At 46.8% G+C, this 26,789-nt stretch overlaps 1 protein-coding gene across 6 annotated transcripts in view; it reads right to left on the reverse strand.

The window, feature by feature from the left end:
* Positions 1-12,274, reverse strand: part of FGF13 (fibroblast growth factor 13) — a 240,671-nt gene extending 228,397 nt beyond the window's left edge. For 3 of the 6 annotated variants that reach the window (XM_081848317.1, XM_081848314.1, XM_081848311.1), the window contains exons 1-2: positions 12,118-12,274; positions 1,773-1,996 (exon numbers count right to left, since the gene is read on the reverse strand). In XM_081848317.1, coding sequence (XP_081704443.1) covers positions 1,773-1,821 — 49 coding nt within the window. In that variant the 5' untranslated portion in view covers positions 1,822-1,996; positions 12,118-12,274. Of the gene's footprint in view, positions 1-1,772; positions 2,384-2,483; positions 2,580-12,117 lie in introns of those variants that run through there. The other 3 variants (XM_081848313.1, XM_081848316.1, XM_081848312.1) reach the window with 3 other exon arrangements.
* Between the last annotated feature and the right edge of the window lie 14,515 nt (positions 12,275-26,789).

Consider the following 26,789-nt stretch of genomic DNA (forward strand, 5'->3'; position numbering starts at 1 on the left):
CAGCCTGGAGATGTCTCATTTCAAGAACCTAAATTTACAAAGCTCCGGGAGCTCGCGCGTGCCCGTGAGCGCGCGCTGTATATAATAGGAGGGATTAGAGGCTGGTGCACCAAACGTGTGTGTGTGTGTGTGTGTGTGTGTGTGTGCATGTTAAATTTAGTAAGGTTAAATATAGCAAGTGAGATGGCAATGGACACCTTTGCACCAACCTCGTGCGCGTGGAACGGATTGTTTGGGAAGCATCGCTCGCTACTCTTCCCCACAACACACACATACACACAGAGGTAATACGCGCGCGCGCGCACTCCTCATTCCGATTTTCCCTGCTCTCTCCCAGGCCCAGCCCACGAAGAGCTTTGGTCTACCTTCCGTGCTAGTGGGGCTGTCTATGAAAGTAATCCGCTGGCGCTAACCTCTTACAGTTCTCATCTCCATTCCTGTCCCCGCCCCCCGCCCCAACTCTATTTTGTCACCATGGCAATTGTTATGCATTCAAAAGAAGAAGAAAAGCAATCCAGTCCCTTGCATGGGGGAAAGCTTGAAAGTCTGTGTGGGTTTGGGGAGTGGCTGAGAGAGGGAAGATAAGATGCAAAGCATCACATGTCCTCTTTCGGACACATGCAACCTTCGGTGGACAATTTTCAAGAAGCCCCCCACCACGCCGCACCACCAGCCTCCCACCCCTGTCCCCCGCTTCTTTGCAAGGGCTGTATCTAAACGCCCAGGCCACCTGGCCTGAAAGGGGCTATGACCATAATATCCTATTGTTTCCTCTCCAATATGGGCTGGAATAACCCACACGGACAGATGTGCTAGTAGATGGGCTCCAACACCAGGTAGTTAAACGGCCTCTTTTGCATAGAGTTGCCGGGGGGAGGAGTGGTGGTACCCCATGTCTCTCCTCCATCTGTGGCACCTCTGAAGATCCCTGGGAATGTTGTTTGGCGGGGGGGGGGGAGTAACAGGGCGAGAGAGACGCGTGTGAAGACTTCTGACTTTTGCCAAGCACCGCATGAGTGAGCATCGCCGGCTATGTTCGCTGCTACTACCCACCCCAGGAGGAGGGGGGAATAGCACGTTTCCCTTGCGCGCATACGCGCAAACACACACACACCACACGCCCAACATATATCAGGCTACAGCCCCAGCCCCAATTGCTACCACCAAGATGATAATTATAAAGAAATAAAGGAGGGTGTACTATGCGGGCTTGATATTCCCACACTTCCTGGTACCTCCAGATCTGTTGCAGAACACGGGAGCCGGCGAGGCACATGCTGCCTCTCCCCGCGGCGCTCGCACACAAAGGAAGGCACCCCAACTGTCAGCGCCAAGGAAGACACTGCAGCATTAGAAAAGGTCTACCTCCACCCCCAAATGTGGTTTTCCCGCCCTTCACAATGCTGGAAAGAGGGAGGTAGAAGAGGACCTGTCAAACCCAAACACCTTGGGAAGCCAGCCCCCACCCACCCAGGCAAAATAAAATAAAATAATGCCTTAAAGCAGGTGAACTGGGGGGAGATAGGAAAGAGGCTTCCGTTGTCCCCATTTATTCTCCCCCTCCCGTTCTTTCTTCCCAGAGCTCAGTACGGAAAGGGAAAGGCAGAAAGAGAGACAAAGGAAATTCTGGAGAGGAGGGGGGTGTATAGACAAAGGAGTGTTGCGCGGGGTGGGGGGCTGTGGAGAATGCAGGAGGAAGAGGAGGAGAAGGGGTCGGCAAAACACAGAGAGAGACACACGCACACACGCACACACCTGGCCGGGCCCCTTACCTTTAGATGCATCTTTCTCTTCCTTTGACTTGATCACCTTCCCGCTCATAGATCCCAGTTTGGTTGTAAAATCCCCCCAAGAGACCTCGTGTGGACAATCCGACTGGACTTCCAGAAAATGCAGGCAGTGGATGGAGATATGTGGACCGAGCGATGAGAGCGCCTTCTTTTCCCCCCACCTTTCTTTTGTGGGTAAACGAAGAGGGGGTTGGAGAGAGGAGGAACTCCTAAAAGCAAAACGTATTTTTCTTAAAAAATAATAAATAAAAAAGGAAGGGGACGGGGGGAAGAAGAGAAGGGAAAGAGGGGAAGAAAGGAAGAATCAGGAGGAAATCTTGATGGCTCCTCGTGCTTTTTCCTGGTGCAGGAGGGTTCTTAAAGCCCACCACCACTGCCAAAGACTGTATTGAACCTGCTGGCTGGTGCTGTCTCTCTCCCCCCTCCTGCCTAGTACAGGAGAAAGGGGGGCAGTGAAAGCGAGGGGGGTCCCCTGGACATCCGCAGGATTCTCCCTCGCCTTGGCTGGGAGGTTTGCAAGAGACAAAAGCAGTTTGCTGCCTCTCTCTCTCCCGCCAGAGATTCCCTCTCCTCCTTCCACCTTTCCCAGGCAGCAGGAGAGGAGGAGGAGGAGGAGGGGACCACCACTCCTAATAGCTCCAGCCCACCCCCACCCCCACCCCCCAGATGCTACTGGCAGGCAGAGAATTACACACACCTCTCTTGTTCTCCCCACTCAAGCGAAGGGCGGTGGGGTTGCCGCTTGGGGGAGGGAGCGTGCAATTTCCCTGCCTCCCCCCGCTCCTACACACACGATTCTTGTAAAAGTCTAGGGAGGTGTTGGAAGAAACGAAGGGGGGGGGTCATTACACTGCAGAGAGGGGCGTGGATAAAACTTGCAGGGTTTCTTTTCAGACACAGGAGAGTCGCTCAACAAATTGTATGTTCAGGTAGGGAGAATAGCTATGGGCAAAGCTGTTCCCCAGGTGGAGAGAGAGGCGCTACCTGTTGGGTTTGGAGTAAAAGAGGGATGGGCGGGGGCTGCTTCTGCGTGGCCAAAAAAGAAAGGAGAGCAAATGCGTAATAAAAGAAGGTTTTGAATTTGCATGAAATTTGCATATGAAATTTGCATAGCAACGCAATGCTCCTCCATAGGGAAACCTATGACCTGTGTGCCTGCTCTCCAGGTTCTGGATGTGGAGCAACTTCCAAGGGCTGCCTTGCCCTCCCTTCTTGATCTTTAAGGCAGACTTCAACCCAGCATCTCTTCCAACCAAGGACACCTTCCAATAAAGGGCTGGCCTCTAAGAGAGGGTTGGCCTCTGTTAGGGAAGGCAGAATTTTACTTCCCTGGGACAGCAGAAGTAAAGAATCCAAGACAGCAATCCTATTGGGCATGCTGGACTGGTGGTAAGTCCCATTACACACCATGGAGCTTACTTCCAAATAGATATGCCTAGGATCATGCTGTTATTTCACAGTGGGTGAAAAGGGCAAAATATCACACCACCTGCACCCAGCTGCTTAGCTCAATATCTGGAAGGCATTAATGCCTTTAATTTTCAGCTGCAACCACCCTGTGTGGATTTAAACATTCACTAAACCAGAGGGTAGATTTACACCATGGGAAGGGGGAAGAAATTCTAGGACCACTTTTTTGAATTGGGCTTTGATGAGACCCATGCTGGAATTGTGGACCTTCACATCTTCCTTTTTACCCATCCCTTTTCACCTTCATCAAGTTTTCATCTTACAGCTGCAGAAAATGCAAACAGCTCCAGCTTTTGGTGGCTGCTCAGGCAAGACACCCTCCATGGGAGCCCCCTTCCTCAGTGAGGCTCCCAGTTCACTTCCATTGTCGCCATCCACTGCCCCACCTCTTCCTCACCATTGCAGCCTCCTGCTTGCTTGCCAGTTAGAGAGCCAATGAGCAAGAGAGCTGAGACATCTCTGGCTCCTCAACATCACTGCTCCTGTTACCTGGGCAAGAGCAAGAGGAGGGTGAAGCAAGGAGGCTGCAGTGGTGAAGAGGAGGCCCAGTCTCAGGAGGCTCTTGTTAGCAGCCCCCAGGAAATGCCTGGCTGTGCTGACTCTTGATGTCATGCAGCCCCTGAAGCCAACAGAACCAAAGCTGAACAGAGGAGTTGGAAAGGTCTACCAAGGAAAGAACCATGAGGATAAGTATCCACAACACTTGTTCTCCCACTGCTTGTGAATTCTTCTTCCTAATTAAGAAAGGGGGGAATAGTGTTTGCCATCCTTTCCCCCTCAGGTAAGTCCCCATCCAACAGAATGGTAGGACTTGCCAAGTCACCTGGGTGAAAAGAATCCATAGGTTATGTATTGTCCACGCCTTTAGCCGTAAACAAATTATGAAAAATCTGGGTTTTAAAATTCTTTAAGTGGGGTGTGTGTGTGTGTGTGTGTGTGTGTGTGTGTGACTTTGATGAGTTGAGCAAGTTCTCCAATCCTGGACACACATCTTGGTGTTCAGCCATAATGAATGGCTTCCAAAGGTAACATCATCTTCATCTTAAATGCCAAATAACTCCCCAAGAAGGATGTTGAGCATTTTCTTAAAGAGGAAAAGAAAAGTGATGATTACCTTTGGTGTCACTGAACGTGCATTTTGGAGGAGGCAGAGCTGCGTCCTCCACTCAAAGTCTTGCATTGCAAAACTTAAAATGCAAATTTTGACTGGATTTGACTGCATGCTGAGCTTCTCTTGGCTGATATTCTGGAGTCAGTCAATAAATCACTTTATGCCTAAAACAGAAATCTTCAATTAATCCCAGGGGTGTGAAAGCTTTTTTTTCAAACTGAGGGCCACATTCCTCTCCAGGTGACCTTCTGGGGGCCATATGCCAGTGACAAGTGGGGATGGATGCAAAAGTGGGCAGGGCAACTAATGTGAATTATACCTTTGTTCAGTAGGCTGCTTTCTGCCCATGCTCACACAACCCTTTCTGCCCTCCATGCAGGCAAGCAAAAGGCATGATCAGAGTTCAAGGACACAGTCCAGCCTGGCAAAAGCACTTGGGATGAAAAGCAAGACCAGAGAGTGGGTTGTAGAGATGAGGGGTGACTTGGGGCAAGTTTGAAGGGCCAGATAGAGATAGCCTGCAGGCCTGAGGTTCCCCGTTCTCAATCTACTCTGATGCCCGTCTCCAATAATGGGCATGTGTCCTACTTTGCAGAATGCAATCCTCTATTTTATGGACTGTCCAGTCCAAGTTTGGTTTAAGGATAATGGATCATAAGAAGGGAGAGCAGCTGGATCCATTAAGTTGCCCATTCACAGTCAGCACCTAGGACAGCAGACAATGTCTGCTTATGTGGGCTGATCCACATAACTATATGATATATAGGTAGCTGCAGAGGTTTTTTAAAAAAGCTGGAACTCACTGGAACACAATGCCAGCACCTCTCAGTTGGGCATCATTGCCATTATAAGAGAACAAGGGAGGTGTTCATGGTGAGTTCTGACACCTCTTTTTCTAGAAATATAGCACTGAAGGTAGGTAGGTAGGTAGGTAGGTAGGTAGGTAGGATCATAGAATTGCAGAGTTGGTAGGTGCCACAAGGGTCATCTAGTCCAACCCATCGCAAGGCAGGAATCTTGCACCCAATGTGGTCCTCAAACCCACAACCCTGAGATTAAGGGGTCTCATGCTCTACCAGTTGAGCTATCTGATAGATGACAGCTGCCTTGTTATCTGACGGAAGCAATCTTTATCTGGTTCAGTATGCATACATTTCACACACTGAAACAATGAGGAGGTTGAAGGGGAGGGAATAACACTTTTTAATGGTTTGTCTTTACATGTTGCCCTAAAAAGAGGCCATCCCGCCTGCAGAAGAGTGAAGGGAGAAGACCTCATCTGAAATGGCATCTAATGTCTCCAGCTACTTATACTAAGAATAATCACCTTTTATGTTAAACAGTGTCACCTGATTAACTGGAGGTGTCTTATTAATTGATGCGAACTTCAAAAGAAGAAGATTAAAACAGATTAATAATTGCAGCCTTAGAGAGGGAACGATGTGGGTTGCTACTAGAGGACACTAGGAATGCTCCAAACTCATGCAATTCATATCTCAATAGTTCTTTTGAAGGTTTCCCAGCTTGAGTTTTAAGAATGTGTATCAGAAATTATACACATGCCTCAGATTTTTGCATCAGTGGAGAAGGGTTGTAAGTAGTGGCCCCTCAAAAGAGGTAAGCGCACAAGAACATAAGGAAAGCCTACTGGATCAGGCCAGTGGCTCATCTAGTCCAGCATCCTGTTCTCACAGTGGCCAACCAGATGCCCCCATGGGAAGCCCGAAAGCAGGATCTGAACACAAAACCAAGTCTCTCCTCCTGTGGTTTCCAGCAATGGCTATTCAGAAACATTGCTTCCTCTGGCCATGGCTGCAAGGTCAAGCCCAGCGGCTCACCTCATCCAGCGTCCTGTTCTCACAGCAGACCTGATGCCTATTTTAAGCCCGCAAGCAAGACTTGAGTGGAACTGTAGCTCTCCTACACTGACCTGCACTGCTAGTTGAATGTAGCCCAGTCAATGAGCCCTGCAGTCTGCCAGAAACAAGAGGAACCACATGTGGTTGGTGAATTGTTTAATGGGTCACAAGCTTTGCAGGCAAGAGCTAGAATCAGATCTAATTAATGGCTGGCTACATGTGCATAGGATATATGCTCGCACTACCCAACCCTTCCTGCTCTGTCCCTTCCCAGCCTTTCAGGAAGCACCAGCATTTTAAGAGTGTTGGATAATGATAAGGAGGTGTGGATGTTCCCAGCTGATGTCATCCATCTCCTGGCCAATCACAATCAATGGGGTCTTTCTGCTTCATTGCCCCATTTGCTGTATGAAAGTCAGAACCCCCAATAGTCTGACCCAGGCACAATGTCACAGACAGAATTTAATGAGCAGGAAACATTTGCCTTCTGGAGCTGTCTGGAGCTAGGCAGCAATTAATTCATAGACCACAGCAGAGCTGCATAAGATGTCAGCCACCACAAGCCCTTTCAGTCTGCTTGCTTTTTTCTTTTTTTCTTTTTTTCTTTTCTTTTTAAAATATTTAGCACTCCCAGAACATTTCCATATCTGGAGCATGGTTTTCTGCAGATCACAAAGGCACATATTTTGGTATGGTTTTATTAAGGGTCTAATTCCAGGAATGGTTGGATACAGCCACCTCGGTCTGGTCAATGCCTGGATAGGAGATCACCCAGGAACCCAGTGGGACACTACTTTGAGTTCCATAATGTTAGAAAGTTGAGATACGAGTATCATAGTCTTATATTCCAATACTTATCTCAGGTCTCAACATATCAGTCCTTTTGTAGCCAAAAGGGCATTTGCCAATGCACAATAGACTGTAAGAAGAGCCGTACTGGATCAAGCCAAAAGGGGGCCCATCTGGTCTAGCACCCTCTTCTCACAGTGGCCAACAGATGCCCATGGAAAGCCCTGAAGCAGGACTCTCCCCACTTGTAATCCTCAGCAACTGGTATTCATTCGCCCATTCCAACAGTGAAGGTGTAATATACGGATTGGGGCTAGCAGCCATGGAGAGCCTTCTACTCCATGGATTTGTCTAATTCTCTTTAAAAGCCACCCAGGTTGGTGGCCATCACTGTCTCTTGCTGTGTGGTACAACAATGCGCTATGTGAAGAAGGCCTTCCTTTTGTCTGTTATGAATCTTCCAACATTCCTCTTCATTGGGTGGCTCTATCTTCTAGTGCAATGAGAGAAGGAGAAAAAAAACTTTTCTCTACCCCCTTTCACCATACCATGTGTTCTGTTATACGTTTATTTAATGTCTCCCTTACTCAAGGTGTAAGAAGGCTTGGTGAAACCCTTAAGTTAGCAGAAACACAGAAAATCTTTAGAAGGCAACTCCAAAACAGCCCAATGGGAACTGAGCATGCTCTATGGCCACAGAGTAGGACAGTCGGTAGAGCATAATCTCAAGGGCCATGGTTTTGAGTCCCATGTTGGGCAAAAGATTCCTGCATTGCAGAGGGTTGGACCAGATGACCCTTGTGGTCACTTTTAATTCTACATTTTTATGATTCTATGAAGTAGGGTTGACCTCTTTATCCAGGACATGCCCTCTTTTTCATGGATATGTAAAATAGTCATCATAGAGTTCCATAGTTAAAAGCAGATATCAGCAAATGTATCCTCTCTTTTTTCCTCTTTAAAATACGGTAACCCTACACTGGCCACTGTGGGGCAGGGGACATGGAAAACTGAAAAAAAAAAGCAGAACAGAGGAGCTAGAATCATAAACAGCAAAACTTTGCACTGCAACATTCTTTTGCAGCCCTCACTTGTCACCCTGAATTTGGAGAAGAGCCATTGTACTCGGTACAATAACAAAGAGAGAGAGTTTATAACACATATTTTAGTGCCAAATAGTCTTTCAATCATTAACACAGCCACTTTTAGATGTCTAAATCTGGGGTGGGGAATAGGTGTTTTTCTTCCTGTTATTGAAAGCCTTTGGAACCAAGCAAAGTTGGACCAGGAGGTGAGAGCCAGGAATGATGAAATGGTGTGAGCATCAGACAAGAGCAAGAGATAGGACACTGGATCAAATCTCTGCTCAGCTAGGAAGCTTACTGGGTGACCTTGGGCTAATGGCTCCTTCTCAGCTTCACCTACATTGCAAGGTTGTTAGGGGAGGATAAAATTGAGAGGGTGGGCAGGGTTAGGCTGAGCTCCTGCCCTGCAGGGAAGGGCAGGTTTCAAAGGCAAGAAATAAGAGTAAATAATAATAACAACAAATATTTTTTAAAATAAATAAATAAATACCCAGAACAAACCTAGTTGGGCTCTAAGGTGCTACTGGACAATTTTTTATTTTTTTATTTCGACTGTGTCAGTCCAACACGGCTACCTACCTGAACAAATAAAATTGTGTTTTCTGTTTGGGACACCTTGATAAGAATCAGAATGACACTCTTTACAGGTGGTGGCAAAGATGGCACATTGCACTTCAGAGAGTGCTAGCTGATTGCTCTCAACAGCTATTTTTTTCTCTCCTGAAAGCTGACATGCTTCTCCACACACACTTCCCACAACAAACTCAGCTAAGGATGATGTGATATAAGAACATGCTTTATACTAAGCCAGGCTTCTGATCCAGCAAACTTAGTATTGTCCACACAGCAGGCAACTGTTCTTCAGGGTTTCAGGTAGGAAAATTGCAGCCCTACCTGGAGATGACGGGGATTGAATCTGAGACCTTCTGCATACACAGCAGATGCTCTACCACCAGGGGTTGGCAACCTAAGGCCCATGGGCCACAAGCAGCCCACAGGGGTCATTTAACTGGCCCATGAGCCACCCCAAAACCAAGCTGCCCACTCGGCGAGTTCCAGTGTGCTGCGCTAAACCAGCACAGTGTGGTGCGGGGACTCGCTTCCGCAGCACTGGAAATCACGTCTGCGCAGACGCAGACACTGGAAATCACAAGTGCGCACGCTCACGCACGTGAGCAATCTGGCCCATGGAGGGATCTCTGCTTGAGTGAATCAGCCCATGCAAGGTAAACCTTGCCAATCCCTGCTCTGCCACTAATGTGTGGCTGAAGGAGCAGTGGTTCAGGGTTGAAGACCCATTGCTATTACTGCAGCAGGGTCCCAGCAGACTTTCTGGCTCCAATTTCCTTCAGCCACTCAATTAGCAGGAAAGTGAGTTTTTTAGCCTCTGGAAATAAATCTTCTCACCCTTTGAGCTGATTGGAACCAATTGGAGCTGATTGGAGGGGAGGAGTTTTTGTTTTTGTTTTTGCTCTTGTTCTTGTTTTTATGTAGTTTGTGTTCTCGTTTTGTATTTCTATGTTGTTAAGTACCCTGTGATCTTCAGATGAAGGATGGTATGCATATTTAATAAATCATCATCATCATCAAGGAGGTGATTTAGCCTCTTATTGGCTCCTAGGGTCACTCTGGAGAAGGAGCCCAGGAAGAACACAGAGCACAGATTGTTCTGTGTGCTCCAAAGCACACAGGAACAGTGAAAACACCAGGTGCTTCAGTTTCAGGAGAGTGGCTGCAAGTTCTGCTGCATACAATAGGGCCTCAAGAAAAACATGACTTACACCACTCTGAAAGAATATATCAGAGCACTTCCAAACTGTCCATTCTACTGCAGAGAAAATAGTAGCAACATGTGGACATCTGTACTGGTAACTGCAATGCATTCCTAATTATAATATTATTGCATAATATTAAAGGGTTGCTTAATCTTAGAAGGGTGTGTTGTGTGGCTGTGACTACCCTGCACTTCTGAATTTTCCATGCATGGTGTCATGGTAGTCAGGAATGGATTCATCTTACATTTTACAGAAATTCTACAAACCACTGCAAAAAGGGCATCAGGGATCAAATCTCCCCATCACCCCTACATTTTCCATTCTATCCCTTTCTGCTGTTATTCCATGATTCAAGCAAAGCCATCCCCAATTCAGGATTGCATTTCATTTGCTGCTGGAGAGGGCGGGGTTGTTGACAAACACAAGGAGTCTGGAAGACTAGAGAGTCTCCAGTAAGAGAGTCATGGAACAAAGACGGTTAAATGTTACAGCACAAACAGAAGTGTTTTCTTTTAGGGGCAGGGAGGCAAAGATTTGTCACTCCAAGGCCAGGATATCTTGCCTCATTGCCCTCCCCTTTTAAGAAAGCTTTAAAAAAATACTTTGCATAAAAGGGCACCAGGGAAAAATGATGGGGTGAGACTTCAGCTGCCCATCATCTTAAGAGAATCTATATTTGTAAATTAGCATTTGAAAATCTAGTGAAAATCTGTGTCATGGGCCAGGGTCCCACATCCTTTATGTACCTAGCAATGCAACCCAAACATGATCAGGTGGTTGGGAAACCTCCTCCAGAAGGAAAGTTTGAAAGCGTTTGAATAACTTTTTATTTTACTTGGAGTGGCGGGCAGCATAGCACCACAGGAAGCTGCCTCATGCTGCCTCAGACCCTTGGTATTGTCTACACTGACTGGCGGCAGCTCTCCAGGGTTTCAGGCAGGGTTTTCTCCCATCTGTAGCTGGAGATGTTGGAGACTGATGCTGTGACCTTCTGCAGGTAAAGCAGATGCTCTGCTTCAGCAATGAGGGACAGGACAGCACTGAGAGAGCTTCTCGGTGGATGTGGAGAAAATGGCTATGCTACAAGGACTTTTCCCCTCTGGCTCTCAAATCTGCAAGAACTTAGGATCTGTCAAAAGTGGAATAAAGGGTGGGTGATTCAAGCCAGACAAAGAAAGGACTTCTTCACCTGTACAGTTATTGAAATTCAAGGTAGAGATGGCCACTAGCTTAGAGGGAATTTGGGGCAGTCTTTGCTAACTTGGCATCCTCCTGGTGCTTTGGGCTACAATTCCCATCAGCCTCCACCAGCACTGGTTGGCAAAGATTGATTCTGGGGGAAAACACAGAGGGGGAAGAGAGTTGGCCACAAGCTACGAGAGTTAAATGGACCCTCCATATTTAAAATCAGTATATCCCGAATGCTGCTTTCCAAATGGGCAACAGCAGGAGAGGGATATTCACCAGCACCCACTCCTTGCTGGCTTCCCAAGGCCACAGTAGAAAGAAGGATCTGGTCAGACCCAACCAGACTATCCTTATCCTCTTTGTAATTCCAATTAAAAGTAGAGACATCACCTTGCCAACAAAGGTCCGTATAGTAAAAGCTATGGTTTTCCCAGTAGTGATGTATGGAAGTGAGAGCTGGACCATAAAGAAGGCTGATTGCCGAAGAATGGATGCTTTTGAATTATGGTGCTGGAGGAGACTCTTCAGAGTCCCATGGACTGCAAGAAGATCAAACCTATGCATTCTGAAGGAAATCAGCCCTGAGTGCTCACTGGAAGGACAGATCGTGAAGCTGAGGCTCCAATAATTTGGCCACCTCATGAGAACAGAAGACTCCCTGGAAAAGACCCTGATGCTGGGAAAGATGGAGGGCACAAGGAGAAGGGGACGACAGAGGACGAGATGGTTGGATAGTGTTCTCGAAGCTACCAGCATGAGTTTGACCAAACTGCAGGAGGCAGTGGAAGACAGAAGTGCCTGGCGTGCTCTGGTCCAGGGGGTCACGAAGAGTCGGACATGACTAAACGACTAAACAACAACAATTCCAATTAAACCACAAGGGAATTATGCGAGGGGGAGATAGAAGCTTGTAAAGAACCTATATAAACAGTGTGAAAACCAATGATACTTTTTCATGTTCTTCCCTGGATGCACCAGCTTTTTATTTTCTTTCAAAGTTGGATCCAGTTCACCCAAACAACGCTCCCCTCCCCACCACCACTGTGTCACCTACCTTAATCCAAGAAAGGGCTGTGAGCTGTGTGCCTTAGAAGCTATTCCTGGCCAGGAGTTCCAGTGCTCTACAGAAGTAAAAATCCTGAATTAATCCTATGAGTTTAGCATGTGCTAAAAAAATCCTCAAGAACAATGGCACAAAAACAAAACAAAAAAATAACACAACTCCTTCTCCCAGTTTCCCGTGGCCTTGGGAAAACACTCCAGAGGAACAACCCTCTGAATCTGGTAGAACGTGGGGAGGGGGAGGTTGACAGAAGAACGAGCCATGCAGTAAAAAGGGTCAGAGGCCTGCCATGCCCAGCCAAAGAAGTGGCAAGTCACAGGGTTTCTCCAGCAGCTATTTTTAGTGAAACAGAATTCCTCAAGTTGTTTTGACTTCCCAAGTTGCTCTCCTCTAATTGCTGGAGAAGGCAGCTGTGCATCCAGATCACCTTACAGCATGGAGGATCCCTTTCAGAGCCAAAGTTGGAGAGGAGAGGCCCCAGGAAGAGACGAGTGGTCAGGGGTGCTGTCAAGAAAGGGCATTAGGGCAGCCGTCCATGGCTCCCCTTGGAGGAGGGCCAACAAAAGCGCTGGTTTGCCACATTTTGAACACATGCCCACCACAGTGATGCATACGTATGTACACACAGAGAGTGTTCAATTTCTTAAAGCATACCACATCAAATGAAGGGACTCACTCAGCTGCATGCCTTGAGGTAGACCAGCTGTAAAACCTCACAGTGATACCTCTGGTTAAGATCTTAATTTGTTGTGGAGGTCTTAACCTGAAACTGTTCTTAACCTGAAGCACCACTTTAGCTAATGGGGCCTCCCGCTGCCACAGCACGATTTCTGTTCTCATCCTGAAGCAAAGTTCTTAACCCGAGGTACTATTTCTGGGTTAGCGGAGTCTGTAACATGAAGCGTCTGTACCCCGAGGTACCACTGTATGTTTGTTAATTTTTGAGAATACAGCTGTAAAAGGTCAATCAGATGTGCAAATACGTCAAAGGGGGAAAATACCACTCATAACTGACCGTGATTGTGGCTGAGTGAGGTACAGGGGTTGTTTATATCACTGTCTTCTTCTTAAATATTAAATATGGAACAATGAGACAGAGTTTACATTTCTCACTATCTGCTTCTGAGTTTTCTGGGAGCACCAGGCTGGTCATTGCCAATGGGCCTTTTGGCCTCATTTCAACAGAGCTGCTTCTGAAGGTCACGGTACATAGAATCACAGAGTTGGAAGGGACCGCAAGGGCCATCTAGTCCAACCCCCCTGTAAAGCAGGAATATTTTGCTCAGCTTGGGGCTTGAACCCACAACCCTGGAATTAAGAGCCTCGTGTTCTGCCAACTGAGCTCTCTCATTTCCCCATCCTTTTTGGCGTATGCCGACAGGTGCAAAAGGGAAACTTGGATGAGTGTTAGTGATTGCAAATATAGGAGCAGCAGAAAGAAACAGTCCCAGAAATGGCAGGCACTCCTGCTGTCTAAGATCCTATGAGAAAGAGAGAGAGAGAGAGAGAGAGAGAGAGAGAGAGAGAGAGAGAGAACGCTGTGATTGGTACTGTTCTGGCCTGACCAAGACTGATGGGAGTTCTTCTAATAATAACAATAATAATAATAATTTATTATTTATACCCCACCCATCTGGCTGGGTTTCCCCAGCCACTCCGGGCAGCTTCCAACAGAATATTAAAATACAATAGTCTAATAAACATTAAAAGCTTCCCTAAACAGGGCTGCCTTCAGATGTCTTCTAAAAGTCTGGTAGTTGTTTTTCTCTTTGACATCTGGTGGGAGGGTGTTCCACGGGGCGGGTGCCACTACCAAGAAAGCCCTCTGTCTGGTTCCCTGTAATTTGGCTTCTCACAGTGAGGGAACTGCCAGAAGGCCCTCGGCACTGGACCTCAGTGTCTGGGCAGAACAATGGTGGTGGAGACAATCCTTCTGGTATACTGGACAGTGGCGTAGCATGGGTTGTCAGCACCCAGGGCAAGGCAAGTAATTTGCGCCCCCTAACCCGTGGATTTGCGCCCCCTAACCCGTGGATTTGCGCCCCCTAACCCGTGGATTTGCGCCCCCTAATCCTAACCCCCAGATGTTGCGCCCGGTGCGCCCGGCCCCCCCTGCACCCCCCACGCTACACCACTGATACTGGACTGAGACCATTTAGGGCTTTAAAGGTCAGCACCAACACTTTGAATTGTGCTCGGAAACATACTGGGAGCCAATGTAGGTCTTTCAAAACTGGTGTTATATGGTCTTGGCGGCCGCTCCCAGTCACCAGTCTAGCTGCCACATTCTGGATTACCTTCAAAGGTAGCCCCACATAGAGCGCATTGCAGTACAGTGGTACCTCAGGTTAAGTACTTAATTCGTTCCAGAGGTCCGTTCTTAACCTGAAACTGTTCTTAACCTGAAGCTCCACTTTAGCTAACGGGGCCTCCTGCTGCTGCCGCACCACCAGAGCCCGATTTCTGTTCTTATCCTGAAGCAAAGTTCTTAACCTAAAGCACTATTTCTGGGTTAGTGGAGTGTGTAACCTGAAGCATATGTAACCTGAAGCTTATGTAACCCGAGGTACCACTGTAGTCCAAGCAAGAGATAACTAGAGCATGCACCACTCTGGCGAGACAGTCCGTGGGCAGATAGGGTCTCAGCCTGCATACCAGATGGAGCTGGTAAACAGCTGCCCTGGGCACAGAATTTACCTGTGCCTCCATGGACAGCTCTGAGTCCAAAATTACTCCCAGGCTGCACACCTGGTCCTTCAAGGGCACAGTTACCCTATTCAGGACCAGGGAGTCCTCCACACCTGCCCGTCTCCTGTCCCCCAAAAGCAGTACTTCTGTCTTGCCAGGATTCAACCTCAATATGTTAGCCACCATCCATCCTCCAACTGCCTCCAGACACTCACACAGGACCTCCACCGCCTTCACTGGTTCTGATTTGAAAGAGAGGTAGAGCTGGGTATCATCCACATATTGATGAACGCCCAGCCCAAACCCCCTGATGATCTCTCCCAGAGGCTGCATGTAGATGTTGAAAAGCACGGGGGAGAGGACATAACCCTGAGGAACCCCACAAGTGAGAGCCCAGGGGTCTGAACACTTATTCCTCCACCACCACTTTCTGAACACGGCCCAGGAGCAAGGAGCGGAAACACTGTATAACAGTGCCCCAAGCTCCCAGCCCCTCAAGATGGTCCAGAAGGATGTTATGGTTGATGGTATCAAATGCCGCTGAGAGATCCAGCAGAACTAGGAAACAACTCTCACCTGTCCCTAGCCCACCGGAGATCGTTGACCAGTGCAACCAAGGAAGTTTCAGTCCCATGATGCGGCCTGAATCCCAACTGGAAAGGATCCAAATGGTCCGCTTCTTCCAGGCATGCCTGGAGTTGTTCAGCAACCACTCGCTCAATCACCTTGCCCAAGAATGGAAGATTTGAGACTGGGCGATAGTTGGCCATCGTGGCCGCATCTAAAGATGGTTTTTTAAGAAGCGGTTTGATAACTGCCTCTTTCAGCGGGTCTGGGAAGGCTCCCTCACAGAGAGAAGCATTTACCACCCCACTAAGGGCAAGGATCAAGGAGACAGGTGGTTGGTTTCACTCATCCAAGCAGCCTGTCCACATCCGCAGAGGTAACAAATTGGAACTGATCCCACGCAACTTGACTTGACAGCATTCTAGCACTCTCCCGCCCCGGCCCTGCTCCCACGGTGGTGTCTACTTCTTCCCGAATCTGAGCAACTTTATCTGCAAAAAACTTTACAAAATCATTGCAGGAGATCTTGTGGCCCGTACTGGGCCACGATGGAGCAGGTGGTTCTGATAGATTGTGAACCACCTGAAAAAGTCTCCTGCTGCTGTTTTCTGCAGATGCAATAGAGGCGATGAAGAATGTATTCTTCACCGTCACTATCGCCACTTGGTAGGCTCAACATTGAGCTGTAACCTGTGTCCAGTCAGCTTCAGAATGAGTTATCCGCCACCGGCGCTCTAGCCCTCTCAGCAATTGTTTCATTGCCCTCAGAGCCGTGGAAAACCACAGGGCTGTCTGGGCTCCATGCAATCGGAAAGGGCACTTTGGAGCCAGACATTCAATAGTCCTGGTTAACTCCACATTCCAGCGGGCCACCAGGGAATCAGCTGAAAGGCCATCAACACTGGATAAAGCATCCCCTACTGGAAACCATTTGGATCCATTAAGTGGCGGGGGCGGACCATCCGAATCAGTCCGACCTCCCTGCAGAGGGGAAGGGTGGCAGAGAAGTCCAGTTGCACCAGTTGTTGTCAAAACTATCTGGAAAGCACCAGCTTGGAGAAGGGTTGCCCATGGTTTCAGTGAGAGTGAACATGATATGAACATGTCATCACCTTCTCTGAAGACTCTGGACTTCTTTGCCTGCTGCTTCCCCCTTCCCTGCATTTCTTTCAGAACAGGGATTAGACCAATGGTTCTCAAAGGTTGTGGCGTGACATACTGGTATGGCAGGAAAAGAGGATGTGTATGGCAGGAAAATCCAAGGACAATCTAAGAAACATTTAAACATTATAGTACAGTACAGTACAGTACAGTACAGTATCAAAACAATATTTTTATTTGCAGAATATGGATAAGTAGGGTTTTGTTTTGTTTTCAAAATGAGAGCAAGAGCATCAAGAGATACTGAGGACAAACTGTGATTCAGAATCATTGTTTGAACCAGATTGCTGGAGAATAGCATTGGCTATTCTTCTACAATTATCCATGACATTGTGAACAGGGATTTTTAGCTGTGACAAAAGAGAAAGGCTTCCTTGTATTGATGAGGAGGTGAGAGCTTGCTTGTCTCACTTTAGACTTCATATGGATTTGATATCCGGCTTTTTCACTACCCGAAGGAGTCTTAAAGCGGCTAACATTCTCCTTTCCCTTCCTCCCCCACAACAAACACTCTGTGAGGTGAGTGGGGCTGAGATACTTCAGAGAAGTGTGACTAGCCCAAGGTCACCCAGCAGCTGCATGTGGAGGAGCAGGGAATCGAACCTGGTTCACCAGATTACGAGTCTACCGCTCTTAACCACTACACCACACTGTCAAATCCAATGCTCCCTCATCATATTCTAAAGTACCATTTTTTTCGCTCTATAGGACGCACTTTCCCCCCTCCAAAATTAAGGGGAAATGTGTGTGTGTCCTATGGAGCGAATGCAGGCTCCTTGGCTTCAGCGATAGCAACGCAAAGCCTCCGAAGTGCAGAGGGAACGCTCCCAGGCCCACCAGGAGATGCTGGGGACTGAACCTGATGCCTTCTGCATGCTAAGCAGTTGTTCTACCACTGAGCTATGGCCCTAGCTCACAATATTGCTGTCAGGATAAAATGGAGAAGGTGGAGGCTGAAGTGTGTATGCTCTGTGGAGGAAAGGTGGGATAGCCTATAAGTGAATAAACTACAGTATATTTTTAACTTACTCTCCTAATCATTTGTATATAAATGATAAAAGTGGTATATAAATTTTGTTAAATAAAAAAAGAGGAAATGTTCAGACTTTCAAACAGTATGTTATGCCTGAGCCTTCATTGCTGAAACTCCCAACAGCATTTTCATGCTCACAAACACCTGATGAAGGAACCATTGTGACATAACCCATTCAAGCAGAGTGAAGGGGCAAACAGGCTGTCAACAGTGGCAGTAGTTGGGGGCTCCCATCTATGAAAAAGCCACAGAAAGTCTTTTCCTACTGGTTAAGGAATTAATCTCTTCTTTAACGTTCATAATTGCTGGATCGATTGAACAGAACTGGAGCTAACATTTGCTTGGATTTGGCACCATTGATAGGGAACTGCCTGCTGCGTCCTCCGCTTTGAAGTCACCCTGGTCTTTGGGCCTCCAGCACCTTCTTCAGCATGTCCAACCCATCTAAGAGGCGTATGATACTGGTGTTCCACTGGGTTAGGAAGAAGCCCCTGACAGAGAAGCCGGGCTCTACCATCTCGGCCAGACCTTTGGCCTCTGCACCGGCTTGCAACACTCCTCACATTTCACCCTACTGCACGAGGAGCAAGACACAACCCGCTCCACTCAGGAGGTCCAGCAGGCGCAAGGTGCTGCGATTGCCGAATCTCACCAACCCCAAGGTTTTAAGATCTGTCATTGGCAGCGTTGGCCGAAAGAGAGCCCGCAGGCGTGGCAAGCAAAAGAAGACTCCAGCGGGAACAGGAAAAGGGGTGAGGGCTTGGATCTGCTTCCCTGCCTTGAAGAAAGGCGCAGGTCAGGTGTGTGCCCAGACCTGGCCAAGCTTCGCAAGAGAGGTGTGTTGGTTCAAGGTGGCCACGCGGCCTGCAACTTGCACTCCTTCCTGACGTGTCCTCCCCAAACCCCTCCCCAAACCTTCCAGAGGCTGCGTTGAAGTTTTCCATTACGTGGAACACAAACTGGCGGAACTACCTCGAGGCTCAGGCAGTGGTGGAAACCCTCCTCAAGCATGAGACGCCAGAGAGGCTCTTGCAATACGAAGGGATCAAAGCAGCTGTGGAGTCTCTCCTACCATACACGGCACTTCCAGAGGCTGGGCCGGTTACTGCAGGCCTCCATGTTCCTTGATTTCATGTGACAAAACATGAAGTTGCCTGACACCGCCAAGTGGGATGAGGAGATGGACACTTGATGAGCTTTATGTATTTATTTATTTATTTATTTATTACTAATTTTATTGAGTACAAATTAGAAAAAAATACAAATATACAAAAAAAGGAAAATACATGTAACCAATAAAAAAATTAGAAAACATTTTAACTTCTGATATTTACAATTATTTGCACCTCTACAAAACAATATTCACAATAAAGAAAAGAAATGAAAGGTAAAATGTAAATGAAAAGAACAAGAAGAAGATAAAGAAAAGGAAGAAAGGAAGATCAATATTGAGTATTTTAAAAGTAGACACGAAGCCTCAGAAGCGCAGAGGGAGTGCTCCCTCCGCACTCCGGAGGCTTCGCATTGCTTTCGCTGAAGCCTGGAGAGCGAGAGGGGTCGCTGCACACCGACCCCCTCACTCTCCAGGCTTCAGGGATACCTGCCTGAAGCCTTCGGAGTGCAGCGCGAGTTCCCGCTGCATTCCGGAGGCTTCAGGTTCCTTTCGCTGAAGCTAGGAGAGTCTTGCTCTCCCGGCTTCAGCAAAAGGAACCCGAAGCCTGCAACGCTGTGCTCCGAAGGCTTCAGGGATCTTTGAGGCTGTCGGTGGGGCAAAGCAGCGCTTCCCCCCGCCAGCCCCACAAGCTCGGGGGGCAACGGGAAGGTGGTGCGCAGCCTTTGCGCTGCTCCCCTACCTGGTCTTTGAGGCTGGCGGTGGGGGAAAGCAGCGCTTCCATCCTACCGCCAGCCCCAAAGAGCAGGTCGAAAGGAACCCGAAGCCTCCGGAGCCCAGCAGTAACTCCCGCCGCGCTCCTGAGGCTTCGGGTTGCCTTCACTGAAGCCTAGAGAGCGAGAGGGGTCAGTGTGCACTGACCCCTCTCGCTTTCCAGGCTTCTAAGGTAGCCACCTGAAGCCTCCAGAGCACAGCGGGAACTCCCGCTGCGCTCCGGAGGCTTTGGGTGAACGCACCTTGAACACACAGAACACACCTTGTTTTAAGGGGGAGAGCAAGAAAAAAAATCTCCCCCTCTCTGTGCAGCGCCCCTTCAGCGAATCAGCAGGAGAAATATGGTAAAATACGGTAGTTGTGTTCTGTGGTATAAATCAAGTGCTGCTGGGAGTTCTTTCTTTTCCTTTTCCAATCTATTTCCTATCAATAATTCGTTGTGGCGCGAGAAAATTTTTATTCTGAAAGTGTGGCCCAGAGGAAAAAGCTTGAGAACCACCAGACTGGCCTGAATGACAGAAGGCACATTAAGTTTGAAACATCTCAAGCCAAACAGCTTCATATATGCATGTTTGTAAACTGGTACAATTGCAAGGTGTACATTGCAGAAGGAAACATGCAGAGTCACAAAGAGAACCTTCTCATCCTCTTCAGGCATTTGAACTAGCCTCCTACCACACCCTCCAGTAAAATATTATTCATCTACTGCCCCATTGCATTACTGCAGGGGCAGGGAAGCTTTATCAGCTCAAGGGTCTCATTCCCTTCTGTGCAACTTTCTAGGGGCCACATGCCAGTAGTGGTCTGGGCTAGAGGCAAAAGTGGGCAGAACAGAAACTGTAAATTGTATCTTTGAACAGTATGCTAGTGCATGTAGTCACTAGCCTACCATACAAAGTTAAAATATATATTTGTTGCTCCACCAACTCTGGTCTCGGCTACCACTAGAATGCGGCCCCCAGAAGAGAATGTGGTTCTCAAGCTGAAAACTGTTTTCCATCTATGTTTCTAAAGCATGAGATTTCACATTTAAACACATACTTTAAATGTATTTGCTTACATAATAGATTTTGAAGCATTATCTGATCTCAATGTGCACATTTCTCCATGCATTTTGATACACTTCCTTGAGCCTAAAACAACATTGTGAAATTCAGTGGAGCGAGAAACTCACCGAACAACTACAATCCAAACTGCATTTTAATTGGTGAGGTGAGGATCCAGTGAGCTCATATCAACATTTGGGCAAAACTGAATCCCTGCAGGAGATAAAAGCTTACCGCCAACTAAACACAAGAGAAAAAGATTCTTTTTGTGTGGTGATGGGTGGTGGCAGCAATGAAGATGGGTCCCTCCCTGCTTTGCATGAGCCCTCCTCCATATCCATCATTCAAATGGTTTCCATATTGTCAGCCTGCTTCTTTCTGGCCCGGAGAGTTGTTAAGAGCCCTGACTCAGCAGCAATCTTAACGTACAACTGAGAGTTCCCTTGGCTTTGGCTTAAGCTTGGTGTAACCCAATCGTATGTGTGATGTGAAGAGGCAAACCCGCCAACAGGTGGTGGCAAAGGTGGGGGTGGGGAATATCAAAAAAGATTTGGCTCTGCAGCATGCTGTAGAGGAAGGGAAGTTTGTCACAGCCCTAGCTGTCTCGTTCTGAGAAGGGGTAGATTCACCTTTAAATGTGGCTAGATTAGATTGTCTCCTCCATCCTTACCTGTGTGGCTGTCACTTCCCACTGAATTCTCACCATTCCAAGAAAACATGGCACGCAAATGTAACTGTTAGGACGTTTGGGCATCCCAACTGGGATGACAGCTTCTCACTGCAACAAGGTGCTTGCATTGCGTTTTGCAAATGGTGCCCTTGTGATGATACAATGGGCTAAAGATTTTGGATATAATATTCAGTTAGAATCGTGGGAAAGGCTGTGGAATGAAGGTATTAATTTTACTGCATGCAGTGCACTTAAAGAAAATGTGATGAAAATGATTTATAGATGGTATTTAACACCATCAAAACTTGCTAAAATGTAAAAGACAAGATCCAACGAGTGTTGGAAATGCAAAGAAAAGGAAGGTATCATCTACCATATGTGCTGAACTTGTAAAGAGGTAAAGGCTTTCTGGGAAATGATATATAATGATTAAAGAAAATGTTTAAAAACACTTTTGTTAAAAAACCAGAAGCCTTTTTACTGGATATAGTAGGTGAAGAGATACAAAAAAGAAGACGAGAAAAGACTGTTCATGTATGTAACAACAGCAGCAAGAACTCCTTTAGTCCAAAAATGTAAACAACAAGAAGTACCAACGAAAGAACAGTGGCAGATGAAAATGATGGACTTTGCGGAATTGGCGAAGCTGACCGGGAAAATCTGAAAGCAGCACAATCAAGTATTCCAAAATTTATACAATATTTGAAAAATAATTGTAAGCAATTAACAACACTAGTACAGTTATCTGAAGACTTGTAATGAGACATTTCTTACCTTTCTATATTTAAATTGTGAGGTATTTTGTAATGAGTTATATTAGAATTGGGAAATATATAAAATGCTGTGATATAAAGTTACAGATAGGTAGCCGTGTTGGTCTGCCATGGTCAAAACAAAATAAAAAAATTCCTTCCAGTAGCACCTTAAAGACCAACTGAGTTAGTTCTAGGTATGAGCTTTCGTGTGCATATAAAGGTTTGTTTTGAAAGCCAAGAGGCAGGACGGAAGGAAGTTGACAGGCTCTAAAGAGCCAAAGAAGTAAAGCGGATAATAATGATTAGATATGTTTGAATGGAAAATTAATAAAAAATATTTATATATATAAAAAAAGCAAATGGTGCCCTTGACTCCCTTGTAAGCCAGCCAGTCCCCTGTTGCTGCTCTCTGCCAAAGGCTTGTTTCTCTGCACCAAGAAAGCTTGCAAATGTCACTTTGCATGATCTTAATTGGTTTCTCCTGCACAGGCTGCAAGATGACCTCCCCATTGGGGATCTTTCCATGAACGCAGCTCCCTCGCCACTTCATTTCATTTTCTCCCAGTGTTTGTATTTGTGTATATGTATGTGTGATAAAAACTGACCAGGTGAGCAGGAACTTTTGCTATGGGTGCACTGCCTTAATCAATAAGGAGGGGAAGTTGAGCTTCTTGCGGATATGCAAGTGAGCTTTTTGCTAGTTCTCAGTAATATGCCTTCCATCACGGTTTGCAAAAATGTTCATTCAATGACTTGGATAGATTAACTGGATTTAAAAATAAAGTTTACTGAAATGGGGGGGGGGGAGGATGCTTGGATTTATTGGCCAGCAGACTCAGAGCTGCCAAGTTCAATAGTAGGTGTCATATATCCTTATATTGGCCAGAGTGCTGCATTCCTTTCTGAGCAACCCACCTGCATAGGTGGGGCCAGGAACAAAAGTGAGTGGAACAATAAATGAATGTCAATATCACCTATGTACAGAAGGCAGGATTCCTTCTGTAGGAAGGCACAAAGCATTCAGTCTAGCCAGGGGGGAGAACACCCAGAAGTACAATGTACTTGCCAGGTGGACGAGCCCCATCTGCCCCTTGCTTCCCTCTACAGCACATGCAGAAGCTGCCTTCTTGACCATTGAACCCACGATTGTTCTTTCAATACTATGAAAGTAACAACACTGCACCTCCTGACAATAGCAAAAGAAACAAGAGGACTTGTCAGTTTCATCTCTGGTCTTAGAAACACTCTCAGAATGATGCTGCTAGCGGTTCCCCTCCTGCAGGCAACTTCTTACATGGCTCTCAAAGGCAGGGGGTGATATGGGGGGGGGGGGAATCCGTCCCATGACATCGCTCACAGACCCTCTCATGAAGTAGCTTCATATAGGAAGAGGCTTTGTGACAGACAGGACTGTTAATAGAACGAAATTCTAATTCTAAATAACGGTTTTTAGGAGACATCTAAGAGAATGCAGGAATTATTCTTCCTAGCCTTCTAGTGGCAGAGAGTTCCACAGGGTGAAGCCTGCCACACTGAAGGCTTGATCCCTAGTACAGATCAACCAAAACTCAGCACCAGAAGTGTCTTGCCACTGCATTATGCACTAATTGCAACTTCTGGACCAGATATATAATCACTGCCTCTTGGCACCAGCTCAGCAGGGCCACTCAGACACCCCACACCCTGAGCCTTCTTAAATAATGATGAAAAGTGACCCAATAAAAACAGAGGCAGTTTGGATGCTCACTTAAATAGCAGGTGCTCGGACAGAGGCAATGATGAAACTTGAATCCCAGCTCCTTGCATGCCAGGAGGCTTCTTAATTTGCCAGAGAGCAAATTCCAGAGGGGGTAGCCAGTGGCAGTCAGTTGAAGCAGATCACAACAAAAGAACCCTGGCGCCATTTTGGCTAAATAAAGTGCTTGGTATCAATATATGCAAGCAGGGGTGGGGAACAGCAAGTTGCAGCAGAGGAGTGCACCTGCTCAGAATGCAAGCCAGCTAACGTATGACGTTTGCAGAGAGCCCTCTCCCATTTCCTCATTCACAAATAGCCCACGGCAGATACCCACCATTCACAATGGAATTCATTAATTATTTTGCAGAATAAGTTCTCTCTCCCTCCCTCCCTCCCTCTCTCTCTCTCTCTCTCTCTGTGTGTGTGTGTGATATGAAAGATCTGTAGTATAGTGCTAGAGCATCTGTTTTGCATGCAGACGTCCGCAGCTTCAATCACTGATATATCCATCCAGGTACAGGTGACAAAGAGCCCTGCCCGAAACCCTGCACAGCTGTTGTCAGTCATCACAGACAATAGTGATCTTCCTGTGCTCCTAGATGCATGTGCAGAGATATTAAGGGACCACAAAGGCACAGCCTACCATTTCCCAGGTGGCAAAGCTCACTTAGGGAAACAATTCAGATTATACTTTGCATCTCAAAGAACAAACAACTTCTCGGCATTTAAAATAAGGCAGCATAAAGTGATTGTATGGTAAATGAATGCAGTCGGTAGAACACAGCCTCCAGCAGTGTGCAAGCGAGACAGAGACTTTGGCACTGCTCCAGAGTATGAGGCCAGTGGCATGACAAGCATCTCCCTGCTATCTTCTGTGACATGTTGGAGGGCAAGTTGACCCATCTCGAATTATTTCATTTTCTTCCAGTAAAACAAGCACCTGCCATTTGCCATTTCGTGGAAGAATATGTCAAGTGAAGTTCAGCAATTGATTCTCAGCTTCACCCATGATCACGAAGAATAATGGAGTTGGAACAGTGGGCCCCTTGAATGTCAACTAGTCCAACTCCTTTCTTGATTCATAGAACCCAACAAACCACAGTGCAGCCTCTAATTCTCTTGCTGCTGTAGAACTGCTCTACGTTTCTCCTCAAGTTCAGCCATAATCTGCACACACACACTCCATAACTTGATCCCTTGAGACCTGTCCTTTGGGGTCAGCAGAGAACAAGTCTTTGTCCTCTTCTCTGTGACATCCTTTTCAGGTATTTGAAGAGAGCTATCTTGCCTAGAGATGGGGGAGAAATCTGATTCCCTTCACATTTAAAGGCAAACCTACCAAGTTGGCACTTTCCAAAGCAATTTGTGAACTCAAATAATAACAGCTGCTTGAAATTTGTACTTTTCCAAATTTTGCAATGCAGTTTTGCACCTAAGTAATGCAAACAAAAATGCTAGCACAAAGATAAATTGAGAATAGAAATGCATGTATGGGTGGAAATAATATTAAATCACATTGTAATAGGGAAAACTGATTTGCGGAAATGTAGGCAGATTTGAGTAGAAATGTGTGCATATTGTCAGTCTGGCCTTCAGGAGGAGGGGCAGGATATAAATTAAATAAATAAAATATATTATGAGAAATTCACTAGTGAAACTTCATGAGGACTCTTTTTTTAAAAAAAAAAAATGCAAACTGATGCAGAAATGTGGAAAACCGAATTTGAGGGTTCATCTACACTTATTTTTACTCTTACTTTCTAGGCACAGGTCAAGGCTTTCAGTGATCCATCTCTGAGTGTTTTGTTTTGTTTTGTTTTGGTCACAGCACTTTCCCCAGGAAAACTCACATTCCACCACTGAATTGGAGCAAATGGCAATACATGGAAAAACTGGTCACCATTTGCTCTGATTCAGCAGTAAAACATAGATTTTCCCAGGGAACGCACAGAGACAAAAATAGAAAGCCCACTGGGAAAACGGACTTGTCCCTAGAAATGTGGTGGATGAGCCCTAAAATTTGAACAATGAGAAACTGAGAGATTTACCCATCGATAATTTTGTGCCCTGTGCCCATTGCATGTCCCCAGCTATTTCAACCTTTCCTCATAGGACTTACATTCCATACCACATGCCACCTTTGCTGTCCACCTCTGAACCTGTTGCAGTTTGTTTACATCCTTCCGAAAATGTGGCAGCTATCTGCAGACGTGACTGTGAAAGACGACTGGCCATCTATTTTAAGTCCCGAGACAGACATGCTAAACCTTCATAAGCAGTGCTGTGCCTTTTGCTGCTGAGCATAGCTCACGTAAAAGCACCTGCTGCTCACAGACCTGTGAAGTTCCATCTGGAAGCAATAAGGACCAGCCCCATGAGAGATGACCTTTTGGCAGGAGGGGGGGTGCAGAGGAAGAGAGCAGACAGCTGTGGGGATAACTCTGGAGTTGGGAAGCTTGGCTAGGCTTTCACATCCTGTGTTTGCTATAAAAACCAACCCTCCTCACTCAACGTCGCAGGGCCTCGCTCCATTTTAGAAGTCTGAGGTAGCGGAAAATACAGGGTGCCAAATGTTTAATACTAAACATTTGTGCATGTTTACATTGGTTCTCTGCTGATGCTCAATGTGTTTGGAGCTTTTCTGATGTGGAAAAAAGGGGCTACGGAGGCCCTAATTAGTTGAAGCAATGGTATAATGTCCTGGCTTTTTAATCTATAATAAATAGTTGCAGGGAGGGGAAGATTTGAATCAGACCCATGATGATGAAGGGAATGTAACCCTGGACATGGGGGGGCAGTGCCTAAATTGCTGTCAGGCACTGGCTGGATGACGAAGAGTGCTGGGAGGCACAAGCTGGAGAAATCCCAATGGAAACCTCAGAGGAGGAAGGCTCCGAGCCTGAGGATAGATGGTGGGACACTGAGGAGAGCTCAGACGGAGAAGATTGGGAGGGGCTGGACACTGAAGAGGCAACAGAGTTTAGTGAGCAGGACGCACCAGTGACAGAGAACAGTTCAGACTCTGAGGCTGAAGCAGATGGGGTTGGGTCCAAGAGACTACTGAAGAATCCAGGAAGTCTCTCTCTCCTGCTGTGACAAGCTCCTCCCTCCCCTTG

The sequence above is a fragment of the Podarcis erhardii genome, assembly GCF_964252035.2.
Source record: "Podarcis erhardii genome assembly, chromosome: Z".
Classification (NCBI taxonomy): domain Eukaryota; kingdom Metazoa; phylum Chordata; class Lepidosauria; order Squamata; family Lacertidae; genus Podarcis; species Podarcis erhardii.